The 18,745-nt window shown below is 35.2% G+C and overlaps 1 protein-coding gene across 2 annotated transcripts in view; it reads right to left on the bottom strand.

Annotated features, from left to right (window-relative positions):
* Positions 1-18,309, bottom strand: part of VWC2L (von Willebrand factor C domain containing 2 like) — a 134,796-nt gene extending 116,487 nt beyond the window's left edge. For both annotated transcript variants that reach the window (XM_040986397.1, XM_040986398.1), the window contains exons 1-2: positions 17,595-18,309; positions 14,860-15,329 (exon numbers count right to left, since the gene is read on the bottom strand). In XM_040986397.1, coding sequence (XP_040842331.1) covers positions 14,860-15,249 — 390 coding nt within the window. In that variant the 5' untranslated portion in view covers positions 15,250-15,329; positions 17,595-18,309. The remainder of the gene's footprint in view (positions 1-14,859; positions 15,330-17,594) is intronic.
* Between the last annotated feature and the right edge of the window lie 436 nt (positions 18,310-18,745).

Raw genomic sequence — 18,745 nt, 5'->3', positions numbered from 1 at the left:
GAATATATTCTAAATGTCAGGGTAGTATACTAACTATATCAATGGGTTTCTTTCTACCCAAGTGAAATTAAGCTTTAGATGACAGGAGTTGATATATTTCTTTGGCAATGGGAATCAATAATCAAAGAAAATATAGTTTACTTTTCAACAAAACATATTATGCTACTATCTAAAATCTGATCTTCTCCACAAAGATAAAATTCTTCTTAAAGAAATACTTTATAATTTATGGCATACATTTTATCACTTTGGAACAAATCTCATTACTTTCAAACTATATGAAAAATTTGGAAGACTCTTTTTGAAAGTTGCTGATGCCTGTCTGGAATCTTACTGTTCACTTCATTAAAATATGCATTCAATTGCAAAGTGTGAGAGTATTTATCCTCTGCCACTCCTGCGGCCAGTAATTCTCATGCAGCAGCCACCTCCTCATCAAGAGCACATCCAATGGGTTTTAACGAAAATTCTTAATCATTTGTAAGATGACCTATAACATCACTGATTAGAATGCTCCTCAGACATTTCAGTTTAATGGGATTGTGATGATCGCCTCAGCATTCTGCCCTATTGATTGGAGAATGGGGTTGTAACTCTCATCAAATTGTGGACCTGGGGTTGGAACTACTTGAACAATCTTAATATTGCTGAAGCAAATTAAAAAGCCTTGATGACTTGATTTGTAATTACCTCCGTTGGTCAGCCAGTATATATTTTGGTGTAATGTAAGTTACAGTGTAAATGGTAATTATTCTGGATATTTCTGGAGGGGTTGTTATGTAGATAATATATTCCTGACTATTATTTTTAGTGTGTTTGCCAACAAAATATTTCAAATTTGTTGAAAACATAAGCATGTTTGTACGATGATTATACAGAGTGTATTAACTTTGTCCTTATAGATCTTATATGCCAGGTAGTTAATACAACACAATTCCAAAGTATCTACACTTTGCTGTATGTTTATTAAATGTATGTAATGTAATTGAGAAGACAGTATAGAAGGTATACCAAGATGGGCTCCATATCTATCTTGTATCAATAAATGGCAAGATAGAAGAGGGATTAGATACCTATAAAACAGGAAATTTTTATAAGCATATTGCGGAAGTGAATTATTAGACTTAACCTTTTCATTTTTATTTGAACTTAATCCTATGTAAAAATACAAGAATATTGGAAAACTGCTGAAGTACAAATCTTAAAATTATCACACATAAAAATTTCCAACATTCTTGAAAATTCATTGTCCTTACAACTCACAGTGACATATTAGTTGCTGTTTTTTTTCTAAGTAGAGTTTTTAATTTAAAAACTATGATATACATTTTGATATGTTTTAAGGGCAATCAATCTGCAATGAAATACTGCCTGTTCTGATAATATGATGGTGTACAGAACTGACTTTGGAATATTTTCAGGGAGTTTTATGGCAATAAAATGCAGCATTTCTGAAGTGTAATGAATGGCATCTAGGATAATAATACAGAGATAAGAAAATATAAGCATTAGTGTATCTGGGTTGCAGCAACAGATTTCCCAATTATTAGGGAATTACAATGCATATATTTAAGGGGGAAAGAAGATATTTTAGCATCCTTACCATCTTCAAAGGGGAGTCCCAAGATATTGATATAAATTGTAGGATTCTTGGAAGAGTAAGTTTCAGTCTAGAATCACAACCATTCTAGTGGAAGAGCCTGGAAGGGCAGCTGCTTTCAGCCTGTTGCTGACAAGCTGGGTTGGGAGTTGGATTTGTATCGGAAAGTTCCTTGACAATGGAAGTGAACATATTCACTGGAACATGTGACTCTCTATGCAGAGAATGTGCCCTGTATGCAACAGTGAATAGTGAGGGGCAGCATCAAGAACGAGCCTTGCTTTTGATAGTGCTGCTCCGAAAGTTACCTAATCAGCATTAAAGCAAGGCCGTGTGCAGTTGCAGGAGAATACAGCACTCTGGGAATTTTAGCGAAGAGGAGTTATGTAAGAGACAAATACGACCGGTCTTACTCTGCAGAAAGCAGTGAAAGGAAGTGACAACAGAAAGCAGAGACGATAACTCAAGGTGCTAGCACTGCAGAGAAGACACTGAATTTGTGGCCTTTCAGGATCTAAGTGGTGGGAGTTCATCAGCGTGCAATAACCAAATTCATTGGGGTATGGAGAACCAAACAAATTGCTACTAAAGATACATTCTTTTCCATTTTTGCAGTATTTCTTTTGGCATGACTTTGCTAACAGTTCAATTTTTTTTTCTTAATTTTTCATGTTCTGGTAACATAGTACTGTGACATTATTAGAGGATGGAGTAATGAAAAATTAATTAGACTAGCCAATTAATACATTTCTAACTGTAAGCCCAAACATTCATTTCCTACTAAATTATGTAGTACATTATTTGATGCCTAGATTGTCTTTTACCTTGTTAAACAGACACATATTTGCATGGCTATCAGCAATAAAAAATGAAAGTATATTTTGATTAAAAATTCTTTTTACTAAGCTCTTGCCAAATCTGTGCACTTTAGTGTACAATTTTGGGACAAAGTACAACAGAAACAGTGACAATCTTGTAATCATGTATAAAGGATGTTAAAGCCATTGCTCCACGGAATTTGGCTGTATGATGATGTGGAATAAACATAATTGGAACTTACGTTCTGCCATCAAATACTGCTATCAAATACTGCTTTGGACAGGCTTTATCTTGAACTGAGTTTACTGTTTTATAGGATGCAGTTAATAATAATGCTAGCCAACCTCTAATATTCCCACGGGATTGTTGTGAGACTGAAGATGAACACAGTAACCCGTGTGGCGTTGGCTACCTGATTATTCTCTTCCTCCTAGTGTTCAACTTGACTCTTATTTTCTACCTCTCACACTTGGTCCTTTGGCAGAAGTTGTGCATTCTCAGGAGAGTACATTACCCATAAGTTATTTAACTGCATTGTGGCGTTATTTCAGTTATGAATTATCTGAAATAATGAATCTATGAATAATATCATTTACAGTTTTGAAATCAGTCTGTATTACGTCCCTAAAATGTAGCAGCATTTATTCTAACATTGTGGTTAGATCGAGGCTCACGTTGTACAGCATGGTTAGTTAGAGTCTTATTTACAGATATGACATTGCAATCTTTAATCAGATTCTTGTCAAAAATAGGTTTTTAACTAAGTAACGTTATCTCACAGGCTGTGAAGTCAATTTGAGTGTCATTTAGTTTCCATGTGAATGTCCTAGAGTTTCATTAACAAAAGAAAAATTCTGGGTGATTGTCCTTCTCCCTAACCTCAGGAGTCAACAGTTTGAAATGTTAGCAAAATCTTATTTTCACTGGCGGGAAAACATAGAGTGAATAATTTTAATTTTTAACTGTAAATGTTTACAAAGAAATAGAGCTAAAATGCGTAAAAAATTGGTGAAATTTCAGAGATCTGGAGCCGTTCTCTCAGGATAAATAATTTTATTGGGTAACTACTGGAACTGCATACGCAAAGACAACAGTCATAGCCTTTGCATTTCTGAAAGAGTTAACGTGATAAAGAAAATCGACATTTTTTTAAGTTTGTATTTTATGGATGTAGAATAGAAAAAAAAAGTTTTGAATCTGCAAAACTGGTCCAGCCATCTCTCACTGTAATCAGAATGTTACTTGTGCTCTTTAAATGGCTGACATACACCTTAAATGTATATTATACTTTTGCAATGGCAGTTTTTAAAATAAAAGCAGTTATGTTTTATAAAGTATGAAGTAGGGAAGGAAAGTTTCTTATGTTCCTAAAACCACATATGAGACTAGAAATAAATTAGACGTAATTTTACTTGTACCCAAAACTTAGAAAGTAGACTCATTTGAGAAAGGACTATCTACTGCATTATTTGTGTGATTTCAATAGAGAGCTCACCAAAACTGGTAGGAGTAATAAAGACAGCCCTATTTTAGGCCAGAGGCCCTGCTTTGAGTTCACAGACTTGATAATTTCTTGAACATGACAAGAACAAAATTTTCCTCATTTTATAAAATGTGAATGACAATATCTTAGAATTAAGTAATTCGGTGAGGTTGTGTATCTACAGAATAGCGCCTGAGGCTGTCAACAGCTGTTTGTACTTGTCTCAGACACAGATCTGCTCTGGTCTCTTCCCTCATCCATTTCCTTAGCTCTGTGCTCAGTCCAGTTTTGATACAAGCTCCTTTCCAGTCAGTGACGCTGTGTGACAGTGACACTCAGACCTCGCGTGCCCTGTTGACCCTCATTGCTGCTTCTCTATACCCTTTCACTCTGGCCATTTGGTCTGACTCACTTTTCTCTGAATAGAGAAGGCTTTCCCTTCCCAACTTTGCCCAAAATACTTCCAGTGCCTTGAAATCCCCAGAGCTAGGATATGGCCTTTGGCCCTTGAGACTGCATTACTGGTTTCATTAGTTGAGTTACAGGAAGAGTCCTCACCAGTGTTCTGCATTAGTGGTGCCTAGACTCTATACTTTGGCTAGAGCACCTTAAGATTCAGCTTTATGGCTTCTGAATTGGTTGACCTCAGAGAATCTGCCACTTACACACTTGTCAGATACACAAACAATGGAATCAGACTCTATTATGTCAGTTGACTTGAAAAGATATAATAACTGAATTCCTAAGTGGACTATACCCTTAATGTAATACCAAATAGATCTATTGCACTAGATTAAAAGCGTTGTTTGATTTGATCATATTATCAAGACAGCAAATGAGATCCAAAGATGGATTTTATTTTTGTAATATTTTGTTACATTTACTTCTCTACTTTTTGAGTGCATAGAAAGTTAGCAATGCAAAGTGCAAATTGTACAGCTCTACCTTAGAAATCAAGTATGCAAAGCACTTACTGAATATGACTGCTGTTAAGTACACATACCACACTTAAAATATGCAAACCTATGAATGTTTTAAATTTACATGTGTGAAAATATATCCCCAAGGTCACCCGGGGGTAAAATAGGTTCTGGCTCTTTCAGTAACCAAAGTGATTTGTAATCATTGAGAATGTGAGTTACATGGATTTTGTGACAGTATAATTTAAGGGAAGGGTCAAGTGAACAATAACTTGGTTCTAGAGAAAGGATAAGCAGATGTTAATACAGAGGGGGGCGTTATGAAGTATTTTAGACTTTGTCAATCATGGTCTGTGGTATATTGTAAAATCAACCATACGCCATATGCAAATGAGTGAGCCCAGATGTTTTCTAGTAAAACATTCATAAAAAAAGCGATTGTGGACAAGATAGGGTTCATAGATTGTTCTATGCCTATGCTTAGATTATCTATTAAATGTAATTTTTTATAAAAAACATTTTAAAATAAATTAACTAAGCCCAATAGATTTATATCATTAATCATCTCTAAGAGCCTAATGAAGCAATTAGACTACGTTGAATCATTAACAAAATATGCCTTAAACTTGAATTTATGTCAACTCTAAGTTGTTAATAGACATTCTGAGAAAAATTGGTCATAAATTTGTGAAGGTCTTGGTGAAGTGCAGGTGGTAGTAACAGTAGAAGTGGTGTCAGGTAGCTCTTATGAGCTCCTCTCTGTCATAGAGACAAAAGATTTTGTCCTTATGTGTATTTAGAGATGCTTACACTGAAGCCTAAATGGTGGAAACAATGTGTGCCTGGGTCACTTGGCTGACAAGTGGAAAGCTTGCTTTAAAATCCAGTTTTTAACTCAGTGCTTAGTTCTTAGCTCTTGAACCATGTATACTGACTCTAAAACTTTTGAAACATCTTCCCGACATCTCAGTGTCCTAATATGTATGCCACACATTTCCAAGGGATGTTAGGGAATGCATTATCTTTCAGACTTGCCTGGCCATAGAAAAAGTTGCAAATCCTTACTCAAGATCTCACAAGATACATCAGCCTCTATGGTGTGGATGGGAAAAGCTACCTGATGGCCTCTTCCCAAGCCTGAGACACTTGAGAAAGATATATATTCCAGTCATTTAAATCAGAGTTGAAGTGGGAAAACTCCAGGCTTGAGTGTTTGCTAAATCTCTTCCTAAGGTGATACAGATGAATCATTTTAGGGATTTCCTTTTGTTCTAATGTCCTGCAATTGGACCCTTTTGCCCTTGACCCCATTTGATATGCAGTTTGTCACAGATTCCTGCCATCGAGACGGTGAGAAGCAGACATTTGCCAAATAAAACTCTAAAAAAACTCGTACGTTCTAGTCAATAAAATCCCCAAAATATATGAGTGACATTAGCTAATTTAGCTTAACTTTCTAGTATAAAGTAGTCTCAAGTAAAATAAATAGTAGTGTTGATGCAATCTGTATTTTATTTTGGCCTATAGATAATTTCATTACAGAATTATTCATTTTTGGATGGAGACCCTCCTTTGTGTCAGACCCTATGCAAGTTTAGCTTTGTATTACAAGGCATCCTAGATATTATCAAAGACTGATTTTAAAGGTGCTAATATTTTATTGTTCTTGCCTCCTTGTAACTCTGTGTGTTGTCATGGTAATAGGTCATAATATCACAGTTATACAGAAAATTGGATAAAATAAATCTTTGCATCCAACCTATTTGTTGGAAAATAAAATGCAAATGAGCCAATATTTTTTTTTCTGTTGAACTGCAAGAGAATGAAATGTAGAAAAATAGGCTATTGGAAAATGGTATATAAATACTGCTTTTGCAAATACTAATGTATGTCATTACAGAGTTTACACTGTGCTTCAGTTGATCTTTGCATTATCACTGAAGTAAATAAAACAGACAACAGCATTTCAAAGTCATTTCCCAGACTTAAAATTCTATGGTCCATTCTTAAAGGGATCAAGTACCTGGTCGATAAAAATAAAATACTCGCCTTTAATGAACAGAATTTATACAGGTTTAAATAAACTCTGTTCCTAGAAATAGAATGCCAAGCTGAAAAAAAAAAACAATGGTTGTGATAGGTAAGCAAAAATAACTTAAACATCCCAACATATTATTTTTTCATTATAGGAGAACTGTTAAGCATTTATAATTGTTGGTTACAATTGATTTATATAAATATATAGTTTTCAAATTATACTATTCGTAAGGACATATGTGATGGCATTATCGTGTTTATTATATACTTCAAATGATATTGAATTTTGTTTATGCTCACCTAAAATGGCATAATAGAGAATATCATCATCTGAAAACTTTCTCAGGGTATGTGTGATATTCCTTGTCACTGTGGTGTCACTTGAGAAATTAATTCAAGCTTTCCATGATTCCATTAAATCCTTGAAAACATGGTTTTATTGTGAAGTGCTACGCAGCAGGCAGTAGGCAGGGATATCAACAATGGAAGCGTGTTACACTGAAATTACTGATGCTAATCAGTAGTGGCAAAAAAAAAAGGTCCAAAGAACAGGCTCTAAAATAAGCTAGTCCCCAATTAATAATGGCTACTGTTTGACAAAGCCAACCCAGAAATCCCATCAACACCCCCCTAGTTATTTGTGTCAAGCTTTTATTTGAAACCTTGACAAAGCACAACTTAAATATATGGATTTTGCTTGTGCTATCCTTCACAAAACACATCGCCTGATACACAAATCAAGCTGTAGCAAAACAGAACAAAATAAAAATATGGACAGAATAATTAAGAAGAAGTTAAAAAAGAGGATTCATCTAGTCTTCAAGTAAGATGCTTTGAAAGTAAGAACATTTCAACTCTTACCAGTTTAACATATACATACATGAGTGCATACATGGACAACTCATCTAAAATTCTATAAAATAATTTAGAAAATGTGCACAGAGCATGTAGACTTGAGTTATCAAGGACCCGGGAAAAGTTAGGCTTGTGAAAAAAAATCACAATTTGATCAATTCTACATTTTAATGAATAAAGATACAATTGAAAGTAGGCAAATTTCTAACCTATCAAGAACAATTGGGCCCGGCGCGGTGGCGCAAGTGGTTAAGTCCTCGCCTTGCACGCCCGGGATCCCATATGGGCGCCGGTTCTAATCCCGGCAGCCCCGCTTCCCTTCCAGCTCCCTGCCTGTGGCCCGGGAAGGCAGTCGAGGACGGCCCAAGGCTTTGGGACCCTGCACCCGCGTGGGAGACCCGGAAGAGGCTCCTGGCTTCGGATCGGCATAGCATCGGCCCGTTGCGCACACTTGGGGAGTGAATCATCGGATGGAAGATCTTCCTCTCTGTCTCTCCTCTCTGTATATCCGCCTTTCCAATGAAAAATAATAAAAATAAATCTTTAAAAAAAAAAAGAACAATTGTACTTAAAATCTAGAAGAGTTTTTTTTTTTAGTACAAAAAAAAGATTCCCCTTTGTGTATCAGTAAGGAATGGTTAGCAATGTTGACACACTGCTGAAGGCTGACCCCAAGTCCAAGATATCCAATAACACTAACAAGGTGTGCAAATCTCAGAAACAGTTCAAACACTGATATCCCTGTGTGCAGGATCTGGAAGCTTAGTCTCAAATCTGTAGTCAAACTTCCACAGGTACCCTCCACTAAGAGAGGCAGCACTACATACTGATGGGTGAGGATAATAAACTACTTCCACATACAAAGAGCCAGAGAGCTCGTTGACCGGGAGTTTTCTTTCAGTTTAAAGCAAAAGAGAAATTCTGATAGCCAGTGTGTTATTCTACTCCATCCAAGGCTTAGATGATATTTATTTTCCTGATAGAATGCCTTCTTTAAAAAGTGTTAAATGTGAAAAGAGGAGTGCTTGGAAAGACAAACTGCTTTAAAAAAAATGAATTTTTTATGTTTAGTAGACATCTATGAAAAACTTTTAAAAAGTACTAATTATAAAATAATGAAAACTGCAGTGACTACCATACATTTAATACAATTGACCTTTAATCTTTGAAATTGGAAAGTTGAATTGAGGGTCCCTAGTTATTTACAATGCCTGGAGTCCGCTTAGAGCAAGGTAGTTTTGGATGCTGAGTCAGAGCTTCAGATAAGCCCAGGAGACTCAGTCTATTACACTGCAGCAAGGTAAAAGGGAAAGCCATTGCTTAACCCACTCAAAGGCCTTCTCAGCATTAAAAGTCCTCATACGTTTTATAAAAACAGGAGTTCTATTTTGTAGAGGAACTAGCTATGGGATTCATCTTCAACTCTCAACATAGATCCCTGAGTATCTTAGTAGCATGACATTACCGCATTTTCCATGAGTTTGTTTGGAATAATGCCTTAAAAATATCTGTGGCAGTTCTACTACCCCTTTGTTGAGAACATGTATATGAACTCTTGGAAAAAGTTCCTTTAAAGTTTTACCACAGATACTTCTCAAGTTCCCCTATTACTAAAATAGGCATAATGGTCATGTCTCTAAAAGACACTGCGTATACTTTTTAAAAATTAATTACATTGCATTATGTGACACAGTTTTATAGGTACAGGAATTCCCCATGTGTATACTCTTTTGAGTCAACCTCTTATTTCATTACTGTGTCTTTCCTAAGCAACTAGTGGAGGAACAGGTAGGTTGGTTGGGTAGACTGCAGTCCCCTCTACTGAGCTTTTTTCCTGTTCTTTCATAAGTTTGGTGCTTAGATCCTAGAATATGTAGACTTCTATTTTTTTCTCCATATGAAAAAAAACAAGACATTCAATTAGCCTCTCCAACTTAAATACAAAAAAGTCTTTTCCACTTAAATATATTTGCATATTTTATGTTAAAATATTGTTCAGTCATGATAGGGTGTGCACAGGAAAGGGTCAGGAAATGTATCTCCCTGTGAACATATCTATTGAAGAGTAAGTAAGCCTTAAACCACAATCGGCGTCAACATTTTTATGGGTATAATTATTTGGCAAAATATCCAAGCGCTTAATTTTCTTTCCTCTTTGATGTTTTCCTTGTGTTTTAAATATTAAATACAATATCCAGGGCAAAACCTAGACACCACGACATGCACATGTGTTTTTAAAAGCAACACCACACACACAAAATACAGCATCAGTAAATATTCATGCTGAACCTTTCATGTATAACAATCAGATTGAATCAACCGTCTTTGGCTCATAGTAGGGAGATATAAAGGTCAGTGCTAGCGGGGAAGGGCAAATCTTGGTCAGATTCAATCCTGGATTAGGGACAATGAGCTCTGACTGCAGATAATCACTTTCAGACAAAACAGGCTATGCAAAAGATGAAATAAGATCTCTTTCAGCTGCATGTTGTATAACCCTCTGAATATGACCTAAAATGGAATTGGTAAAAATTTGAGAGTGTCAAAAAATTCAAAAAGGCTAATTTTAGCAGAGTCAAAGTTTAAAAAAATACTGAACAAAATAAATTATTTCTGCCTTTGGGAAGCAGCATGAGACAGTTGAGCACAGAGCCAAAGCTCATGGACTCCTATACTTCCAGTCAAGGAGTTTTTTTTTTTCCCTTTTGGCAGAAAATGCTGTTAAAATTTATTATTTATATTCTTTCTTAAAAAGTAGATTCTAATGTCATACTGCTGGAATACAAATAAATGTAATATGAGAGAACTTAATATAGAGTGATCTTTGTCTTAATACATTATTATTAGAACACTGGAGAATTCAGTTGCCACAGTACAGAAAAAATGATATTCAAAGTTTGCGTCAACAGCTGAGAAAAAAAATCACACACCCTTAAGAAAATAATAATTTTTCCCACCATATGAGACAAGAAGATCCATTTACATTTAAACTAGGTGATCAGGAAGGATTCTGTGACACATGCTTTTAGGAATCCACAGAGACAGAACAAATGAACCAGTGTGGCCATGGCGGAGCTGGGATGGGACAATATCAAGGAACAACCTTGGTGAGGAAGGGGCAGCGAGAAGGAGAATAGAAGACCTGTGGAAATAGTCTCTGCATCAAGAGCTATGTCTACCATCTGCCGCTGCCCAAAGAGCACTGTCTCTGAACCTTGGATGCTCCTTCAATTAGTTAAAATGAAAAGATTAACCCAGAAACCATGGCATTTTAAAGGAGCTCTAATATCTTAATCCCAGAGGTGCTACTGTAATGTGATCTATTATGCCACACAGGACAGCATACCTGTTAGGTGATTTACAAGGTGCTAGAATTTGGAAATAAAGGAGAAAAAAGAGGTATTTCTAACCTCAAAGGGCTCACTGTCAAGTTGAAGACAGGTCCATTGACATGTATTATTGCAGAGTGTGATGGTGACAGTGTAGTTGGTGAAAAGCTTAGACTCTGTTAGGTTGCCTAGGGTTGAATTGCCCTTTAACCTTCTAACTGTTTGATCTTGGACAGGTTACTTTTTGTTGTTTCAGTTTTATTTTCTGTGACATATTGCTTAAGGAAACCCTATTCCTCTGTGGCATTGTGCTATAAAATGTGTTACAATATACGTAAGAATCATAGTCACAGTGTCTGAAAATGATTACTGTTATGGTGGTGCACAAAGCATGCTGGGAGAATTTATAGAAAAGGAGCAGGATGCAGACTCATACACAGCAGGAGGACAGGTTTTCTTGTTGAACTTTAAATGATATCTCACAGTGAACTATTAGGTTTTACACAGGAGAACAATGTTGCAAAAGAGGTCCACATAAGAGGACAGCAGGGGTAAATGCACAGGAAGGAGAAATAAGCAAGTTTTGGAGGTCTCTGGATAGGCCAATGAGTAGAATCTAGATTAGACAAATGAGTCTAGATTTCATTTTGAAAATTGCTCTAAATGCCTTTGTTAGGTATGTCAATCATTTCATCCTTTGTTTTCTTGCAACAGTCTCCCCCACAATTAATCTCTTCCTCTCCATTCAACTCTGTACCTGAATACAAAATAATTTGGTTTCAGAATCAAAATTAACTAGGGTCATCTTTGCGCACAACCTGGGCTTCATTCCTTAATATATTTCAGACAAGATCCAAGTATTTTAGACCAGTATTTCGGTTCTTCTCATATACTCTCCACCAACCTATTTCCAAATTACCTCTCATTAACAGATAGCATTTTAGTCAGACCTTTCAGTTAATCCAATCCCCTCTTTCTTATTGCACATTCTGCTTATTTGAAAACATGATTTTGCTCCAGTAGTCTTCCCTTTGCAGTTTTAATCTCCTCAGATACATTGAAATTACTTCTTGAGGAACAGGCTATTCTGAAGTCTTGAACAAGTCCCATGCCATATTAAAAGTTTTGACACCACAATCCCTTGGGAATAATATTGAAACTGCTTTATCCTATACTTAAAGTTAGACTTAAGAAAATGCTTTTCTATATAACCCTAAGGGTTTTTTTTTTTTAGCAGATTTGCCTTCTTTCCAATGTTAGTACCTTCATAATATTTATAGATAATAGTCTAATAAATTTTTGTTGGATGAATATGTTAGTGTAAAGAACATTCCATATTACAACCTCCTTAATAGCAACAATATTAACATATGAGTTTCATAGATCTTAAGAAATTGGTTAATAACTTTGTCCACCAAGTTGAAAGAGAATCAAATTAATAAACAATGATATTTACTTTGTTATATAGCCTAAGGATAAGTAAAACATTTTAAAAATGTGTTAGAGTACTTTCATTTGAAAGCCTTTAGGTGTTAAGTTTTCCAGTATAAGGTGTAGGAAAAACCAGAGGGTGATTTAGAATTGACTCAATCCCTAGATATTAGAACTTAGAAGAAGGGCAACAACTATTTATGCAATACTTATTGAGTGTCAGTCATCAGAAGGTTATTAACTCCAGATAGATTGTGTCTTATTAAATATTTCCAACATCTCTTTCCAAGAGAATTATTGATGGATATTTTATTGTCAAGACATATGGTTAGAAAAAGTTTATGGACTCCTTGCGAAATTTTATATCTCACCACTGAATTTGGGGTGTAAATACAAGTTTATGTTACCTAAGAGCTAACATGCTTTGGGAGTTTGGGAGTTCGGGAGTGTATACTTTATTGCTAGAATGGTAGCATTTAAGATTACATTAAATGACTGGATGATTTTGGACAAGCCAGTTAAGCCTCATTCTATAATTTTATACTGCATAATCTCTAGAGCTCCTTGTGAATAAAATCTCATGAAAGAGTGGTCCTGTTAGAAAAATACCACATTTTAAAAATGAATGGCATAGTGAATCAGGTGCAAAATCTGACTACCTCAGTGGGTTAATTAATAGAGAGGGAAATAGTAGACATTAGATTTAGTTGGAATATAACTAAGAAATGACATAGTAATAATCAATGTTTGTATATGTATCTGTATAGTTTCATATGGTAACATTTGTTGCTACCAATCTAGGGGTGAGGTGGCTTTGTTCACTTAAAATGTTTAGTTCTTTATTAAACACTGATTATAAAATTATATAAATTACAGGAAACTTTATATGGTTTTTGTTTGGACAATGTAATGAGTTCACTTTCTTACACTATTCATTTGCATTCTGTTCTATAAAAATATGCAATATAGAGAAGAATAGCAAGTTCTAGAATGGTTCCACCAATCATGTATTGGGGACTTATACTTACTTTCATTAAGTTAAAATGTTAACAACTAATATTGTAATATGTAAGAGATCATAAAGGTATTAATAAATGCATAGTGTTAAACTCTGCTATTAACGTCAAAACGATAATTTTACTAGACTTTCAGACATTTTACTCCTCAATATAGTAAAGTATTACAATATAAGAAAAAGTTGCAAAAGCATTTATGACTAGGTTAATGCAGTCATAATTATAATTAGAATTTACCTTCTGTTCCACAGAATCTAGTTAAAATTATTTAGTCTTCCTGGGTAAATTGGATCTAGTTTCCTGTAGCCTGGAATGGATTGAATGCAATGAAATACCAGTACACCAAATACTTTACCAATAGTCACTTAAAATTTTCACCATGTTTGTTCTGGAGCCACATGAACAACTCTGGTAGAAACAAAAGTTGTGCCAGTGCTAATAACTAAACACAATTTCTATTAAAAAAAAAGTGAAAAAAAAAAAAACAACCCTGCTGAAAACTCGCTATTTTTTTCTCTTGCCTACTAAGGTCCCAAGCACATTGTCAAAGAGGTTGTTAGACAAGAACCTTTTAAATCAGCCACCTGTTTGGGAGATACTCTGAGGCGCAGACTGCCATATTTTAAAATAACATCTTTTATGTATTCATTTATACCTTCAGGATTTTGATTTGGCTTGTAGAACACACCAATTTCAGCCAGCCATTGGAGAAATGAGAGCCCAAGAGGAGATAAGAAATAAACTCCAAATTACTTGACTATATCATATAAGAAATAACATTTAGACTGAAAAATTAGACTTTTTGCTACTTTTCACAAAAGACTGTGACAAAATTTGAATTTGGTTCTTTGTAGAGTCCTGTAAGTTAAAACAAATTGCAAAAAACCAAGCCGAATGGACACCTTGCTCAACAAGTAGATCAAATGTGATTTTCTTAATATGTCTAAGTACTAATAATAGTTCATATATTAAAAAAAAGTATAATTAAATAATCTCAAACACAGGCTGATACAAAAATATCTAAAAATCTAAGAAAATTTAATCTATACATAACCTGCTAATAAATTGTTTCCTTTAGAAAACATTTTGTAATAACACCCAAGAAATATTTTAAGGCAAAAAATAATACATTAGACATTTTCTAAATACTTGTGAGGAAAATGGTTATTGTGCAATTCCACACATTCTGGCCAGAAATCTGTTGGAACTTGATAGACCATGGTAATACCTATTGCAAATTAGAAACACATTTTTTAAAATATTAGAAAAATGTAAATTATGGTTTCTGAGCTTTGAGTTTTCAATAGTAATCTACTAAGAATGTGATATGAAAGGTTAGTATTCAGTAAGTATGGAGGGTAACTCATACCTTAAATTCCTCCAAGATTTTGTAATTTTTCCCATGATATTCACAAAAGTTTTTCACTTCTTTGCATTCAGGACAGCATCCATTATGTTCCACTTTTGTACACTTTGGGTGAATTTTAGGGCATTCTGGCTGGTCGCAAACAGGTCCATCCAGAGCACAGACACAGGGACAGTTGGAATGCCCTGGGAAAAATCGTTCCCCCAACTTGTATACAAATCCACTGTCATCCACACACCCCTTCCCTCGGTAGTCATCGAAGATCAAATTGTCATTGTTGGAGAGCTGGTCAGCTTCATCCGCAGGATAGTCTTCATGGCTGATGGCAGCAGAAGTGACCAGTCCAGGGATAACCAATAGTAGTACACAAGCTTCATGTACATGAAGAGCCATCCCCTTCTTCACAGACTTCTGGAAGTGCTCCTAATATGAAACTGATTCAGCTCCTTCCATGGGGATACGAGAGGGGGAGGCTGAAAATAAATGTTTAAAAAGAATAATCTGAACATACATAGGAGAGTATAGATTAAATTGAGCCCACGCTCTTAAACCAAATGAGTTAACTGAAGGCACTTCAATTTCAAAACAAGTAAGTTCATGCAACTGTCTGTAGTTTACCATGAAGTTTTTAATATAACACATGCATCAAAATTTGTCTTGCATGGCATTCTTATAAATAGAAAACTTCAGTTTGAATTGCCGTGCTAAATTTTAAAGTTCTATTTAAAAATTTTTTTTTTGTTAAGTTGCATTACTATGCCCCAAAAGGTGATTCTAAGTAGTTACTTAAAAATAACCAAAAAAATGTTTAAGCTCCTTCCCTTTTTTTCTTTAAATTGGACCATCCAGTAATAATGAAGAGTAATATATACATGCTACAATCATCTGCATCAAAAGTTGGAACTAGTGAGACGAGTCTGACTGGAGAAGAAAGGGAGTAAGCTATCAGATGACACTAAGCATAACCGAGATGGAGCTGGTATTTCCAATGTTGCTATCCCCTTAATCAGAAAAACAAAAGTCTTAAGACAATTACTTGTTCCAGTGAACATGCCTTGTGAACATAGATAATGACATTTACTGTGTTTAACTAGTTCACAGTGAATAGAGAAGAAAATTATATGAGAAATCTAGGTATTAAAAATATGTCTTAAAAACAAATTTATTTGTATTGTTGCCTGCATTCAATTTTACTTAGGAAGTAAGCTGCTAGTGGGCAGGAGAGATGTATCCATGAATTTATTTTTTTTAACAGTGAGTTGAAACTGACATTAATATGATCATTTATGAATTGCTTTCATATAATATGGTTTTGAAAACGACTCTTGGGGAAATATATTTGCATGTAGGCAATTTATGCAGACAAAGATGTCTGGATAAAAGTTAGTTGAAGTTTTTCAAAATAGTAATGCGGCATTACTATTCACATAAAATATTTATTACTTTAATGACAATGGCTGTTGTCAAGTTTACTTAGTATTGGTGGTTAGTGTGCAGTGTTAATAGTGGGCTGCTATTTAAATGTTTAGAGTAACTAAATCTCACATGTGCTCTGGGGAAACAGGCAACTGGATGAGACAAAGTAGTGTCAGAGTTTGTCTGTTTAAATGCTATTGGCTTAAAGCCAATATCAGCAAGATGCTATGTGGAGTGTTTTCTGATAACTTATAAATACTATCCACTGGTTTATTTTCAGATTACATGAATAACATGGATAAACCATGTTTTTAAAATCTGACACACATGGATGATCATTTTAAATAGTACAGATGACATTACAAAACTTCATAAACTATTATATCTGCATTTTTAGATATGCAAATTTTGTAATAGTGAAATTTGAAGGTAACATATTCATGCTTTCTGTTCAGAGAAAAAAATGTAATTAGAATTCCCCTAATATTCTATGACACTAGAATTCCTTTTGGGTGGGTGATGATAAAGGAGATGGATTTCTTTAAAAATTTGTGAAAAATAATGAGTCATCGTAGAACAAGAAAATGCAAACCTATAATTCTACTTGAAGCTAGCAGCTACCTTTGACAAAGCATTTTTTTTTCTCTTAAATTACTACAGAGGCCACAAATACAAGCTTTTGGGGAAAAAAAGCACAACTTCATTTTACCAATTAAAGCAAGGATTTTCTACATCTCTCTTATATTTAGAAAGTTTATCTTGGAAGAAAGGAAACTACTATGCTTCCTTATAATATCCCAGCAGTATCTGTCAGAGCATGCAAGATGAGCCACACAAAACACACATATGATTCTGCTTCAAAAGGACATGGACAGAAAATGATCTCTTTGTAAGCTACAGGTAGGCATTAATAAGTCAGCTTATGGTAAATGTAAACTGCAAAGTAGTAACATGAGTGGAATATTCGCTTTGTATGATTGCTGGAATGCTTTTATAGTATGAAATCCATTTTAAAATCTGCATGGAGAAAATAAGACTTTATGATAAGAAAGTTCTTTGGTTAATTTTTTAGACAAATGCATTCATAATTAACCTGCTCTATTGCAATTTCAGACATTATTCCAGAAAAGAAACATTCCAAAAAGCAAATAAAATGTTTATCTGGAGATTATTTTTTTTTAAATAAGAGAGCAAACATTGCCAAACTGAGAATTACTTTCCAGTTTAACTTTCCCCCCTCCCCATATTGAAACATAATTTAAATTGACTGAATCTGTTTCTCTGATAATACAAGAATAACTCATGTCATAAGATACACTTACCTAATCACTCAGGAGGTTAATGGTGGTGGTGGGGGTCAGAGACTGATATGAACTAAAAGGTCAGGTATGTTTTAGGAAAGCTGCTCCTCTTTCATCAAAGAATACATGTTCAGGCATGAATTAAAGGCAATCCGTTCTCTCTACCTCCCATTTCAAAACACAGTCAAGAAGCAGCCTCTCACCCTTCCAGAGAAAACACAGCAGGCACACATAAGAAATATGCCTTGGACCTCTCTTCAGAATTCAAAGCAAAAAGCAAGGCTGGTCCTGTAGAAATCCAGGATTCTCCAGTAGCAGAATCATGTTGAACTTATTTTTAGCATTTTCTTAGATCCTTCTATGAAATTTCCCGGCTGATGACGCCTCCTCCACACATGAGTTCACTTACACAGTGTTTGCTACGGCAGTAGAGGTGATTTGGCTAGACTCTGAGGCTCAGAAACAGCAACAGCATGCTGTAGCTTAAAGCCCGCTCCGCTGGCAACAGCATCAGCATCGTCCAGAAGAGGTTGCTTGAATCCCCTCTTACACACCAGAAAGCGCTAACTGTGGACGTGTAGGAAAGGAGCAACTTTAGCTGGGTTTCTGCATCAGTGAGAGCAGTTTGCAGACTGCTGATGTGGAGCTCATTCTGCCGGCAGCCGGGAATTCCTCAGCACCACGGACAGCGCCAACAACTGGCTTCGGAGCCCAGCTCAAAATCCTGAGCTGCTTCTTTAGACCTGGCTGGAGTGTTCTCTAAGCAGTCGCACTTTATACAACAGACGTGTGCATGAGGAGGGGGGAGAAAGGCTTTCTACGTGCAAGATAATAATTTGCATTGAAATTAAAACATTTTTTTAAAATGTGACTATACATAATGGATTGGACGAGCTACAAAGATTAAAGTTCCGGAAGAGACTCGCATTTGGATTTAAGTCATCTGCAGTTATTATTAATAGATGAAGCATAATCATCATCAAAAATGTGAACACGTGGGCGCATCTATTCTATTTGACCCTTTTGTTTACAGAGTTTCTCATTGCTACAAGATTAAACTTAAGGTCTTCCTACAGCTTGGGTTTGATTAAAAAAAAAAAAAAGTAGCTGGATTTTCCTGCATGCAGTTTCTCTAACATTAAAAATCAATCTCCTGTAATTCGTCTAGTCTG

This window comes from Ochotona curzoniae, unplaced genomic scaffold, assembly GCF_017591425.1.
Source record: "Ochotona curzoniae isolate NIBS_2020 unplaced genomic scaffold, NIBS_Ocur_1.0 contig_4514, whole genome shotgun sequence".
Taxonomy (NCBI): Eukaryota; Metazoa; Chordata; class Mammalia; order Lagomorpha; family Ochotonidae; genus Ochotona; species Ochotona curzoniae.
The sequence above is the reverse complement of the archived record's forward strand: the minus strand, read 5'-3'. Positions and strand labels throughout refer to the sequence as shown.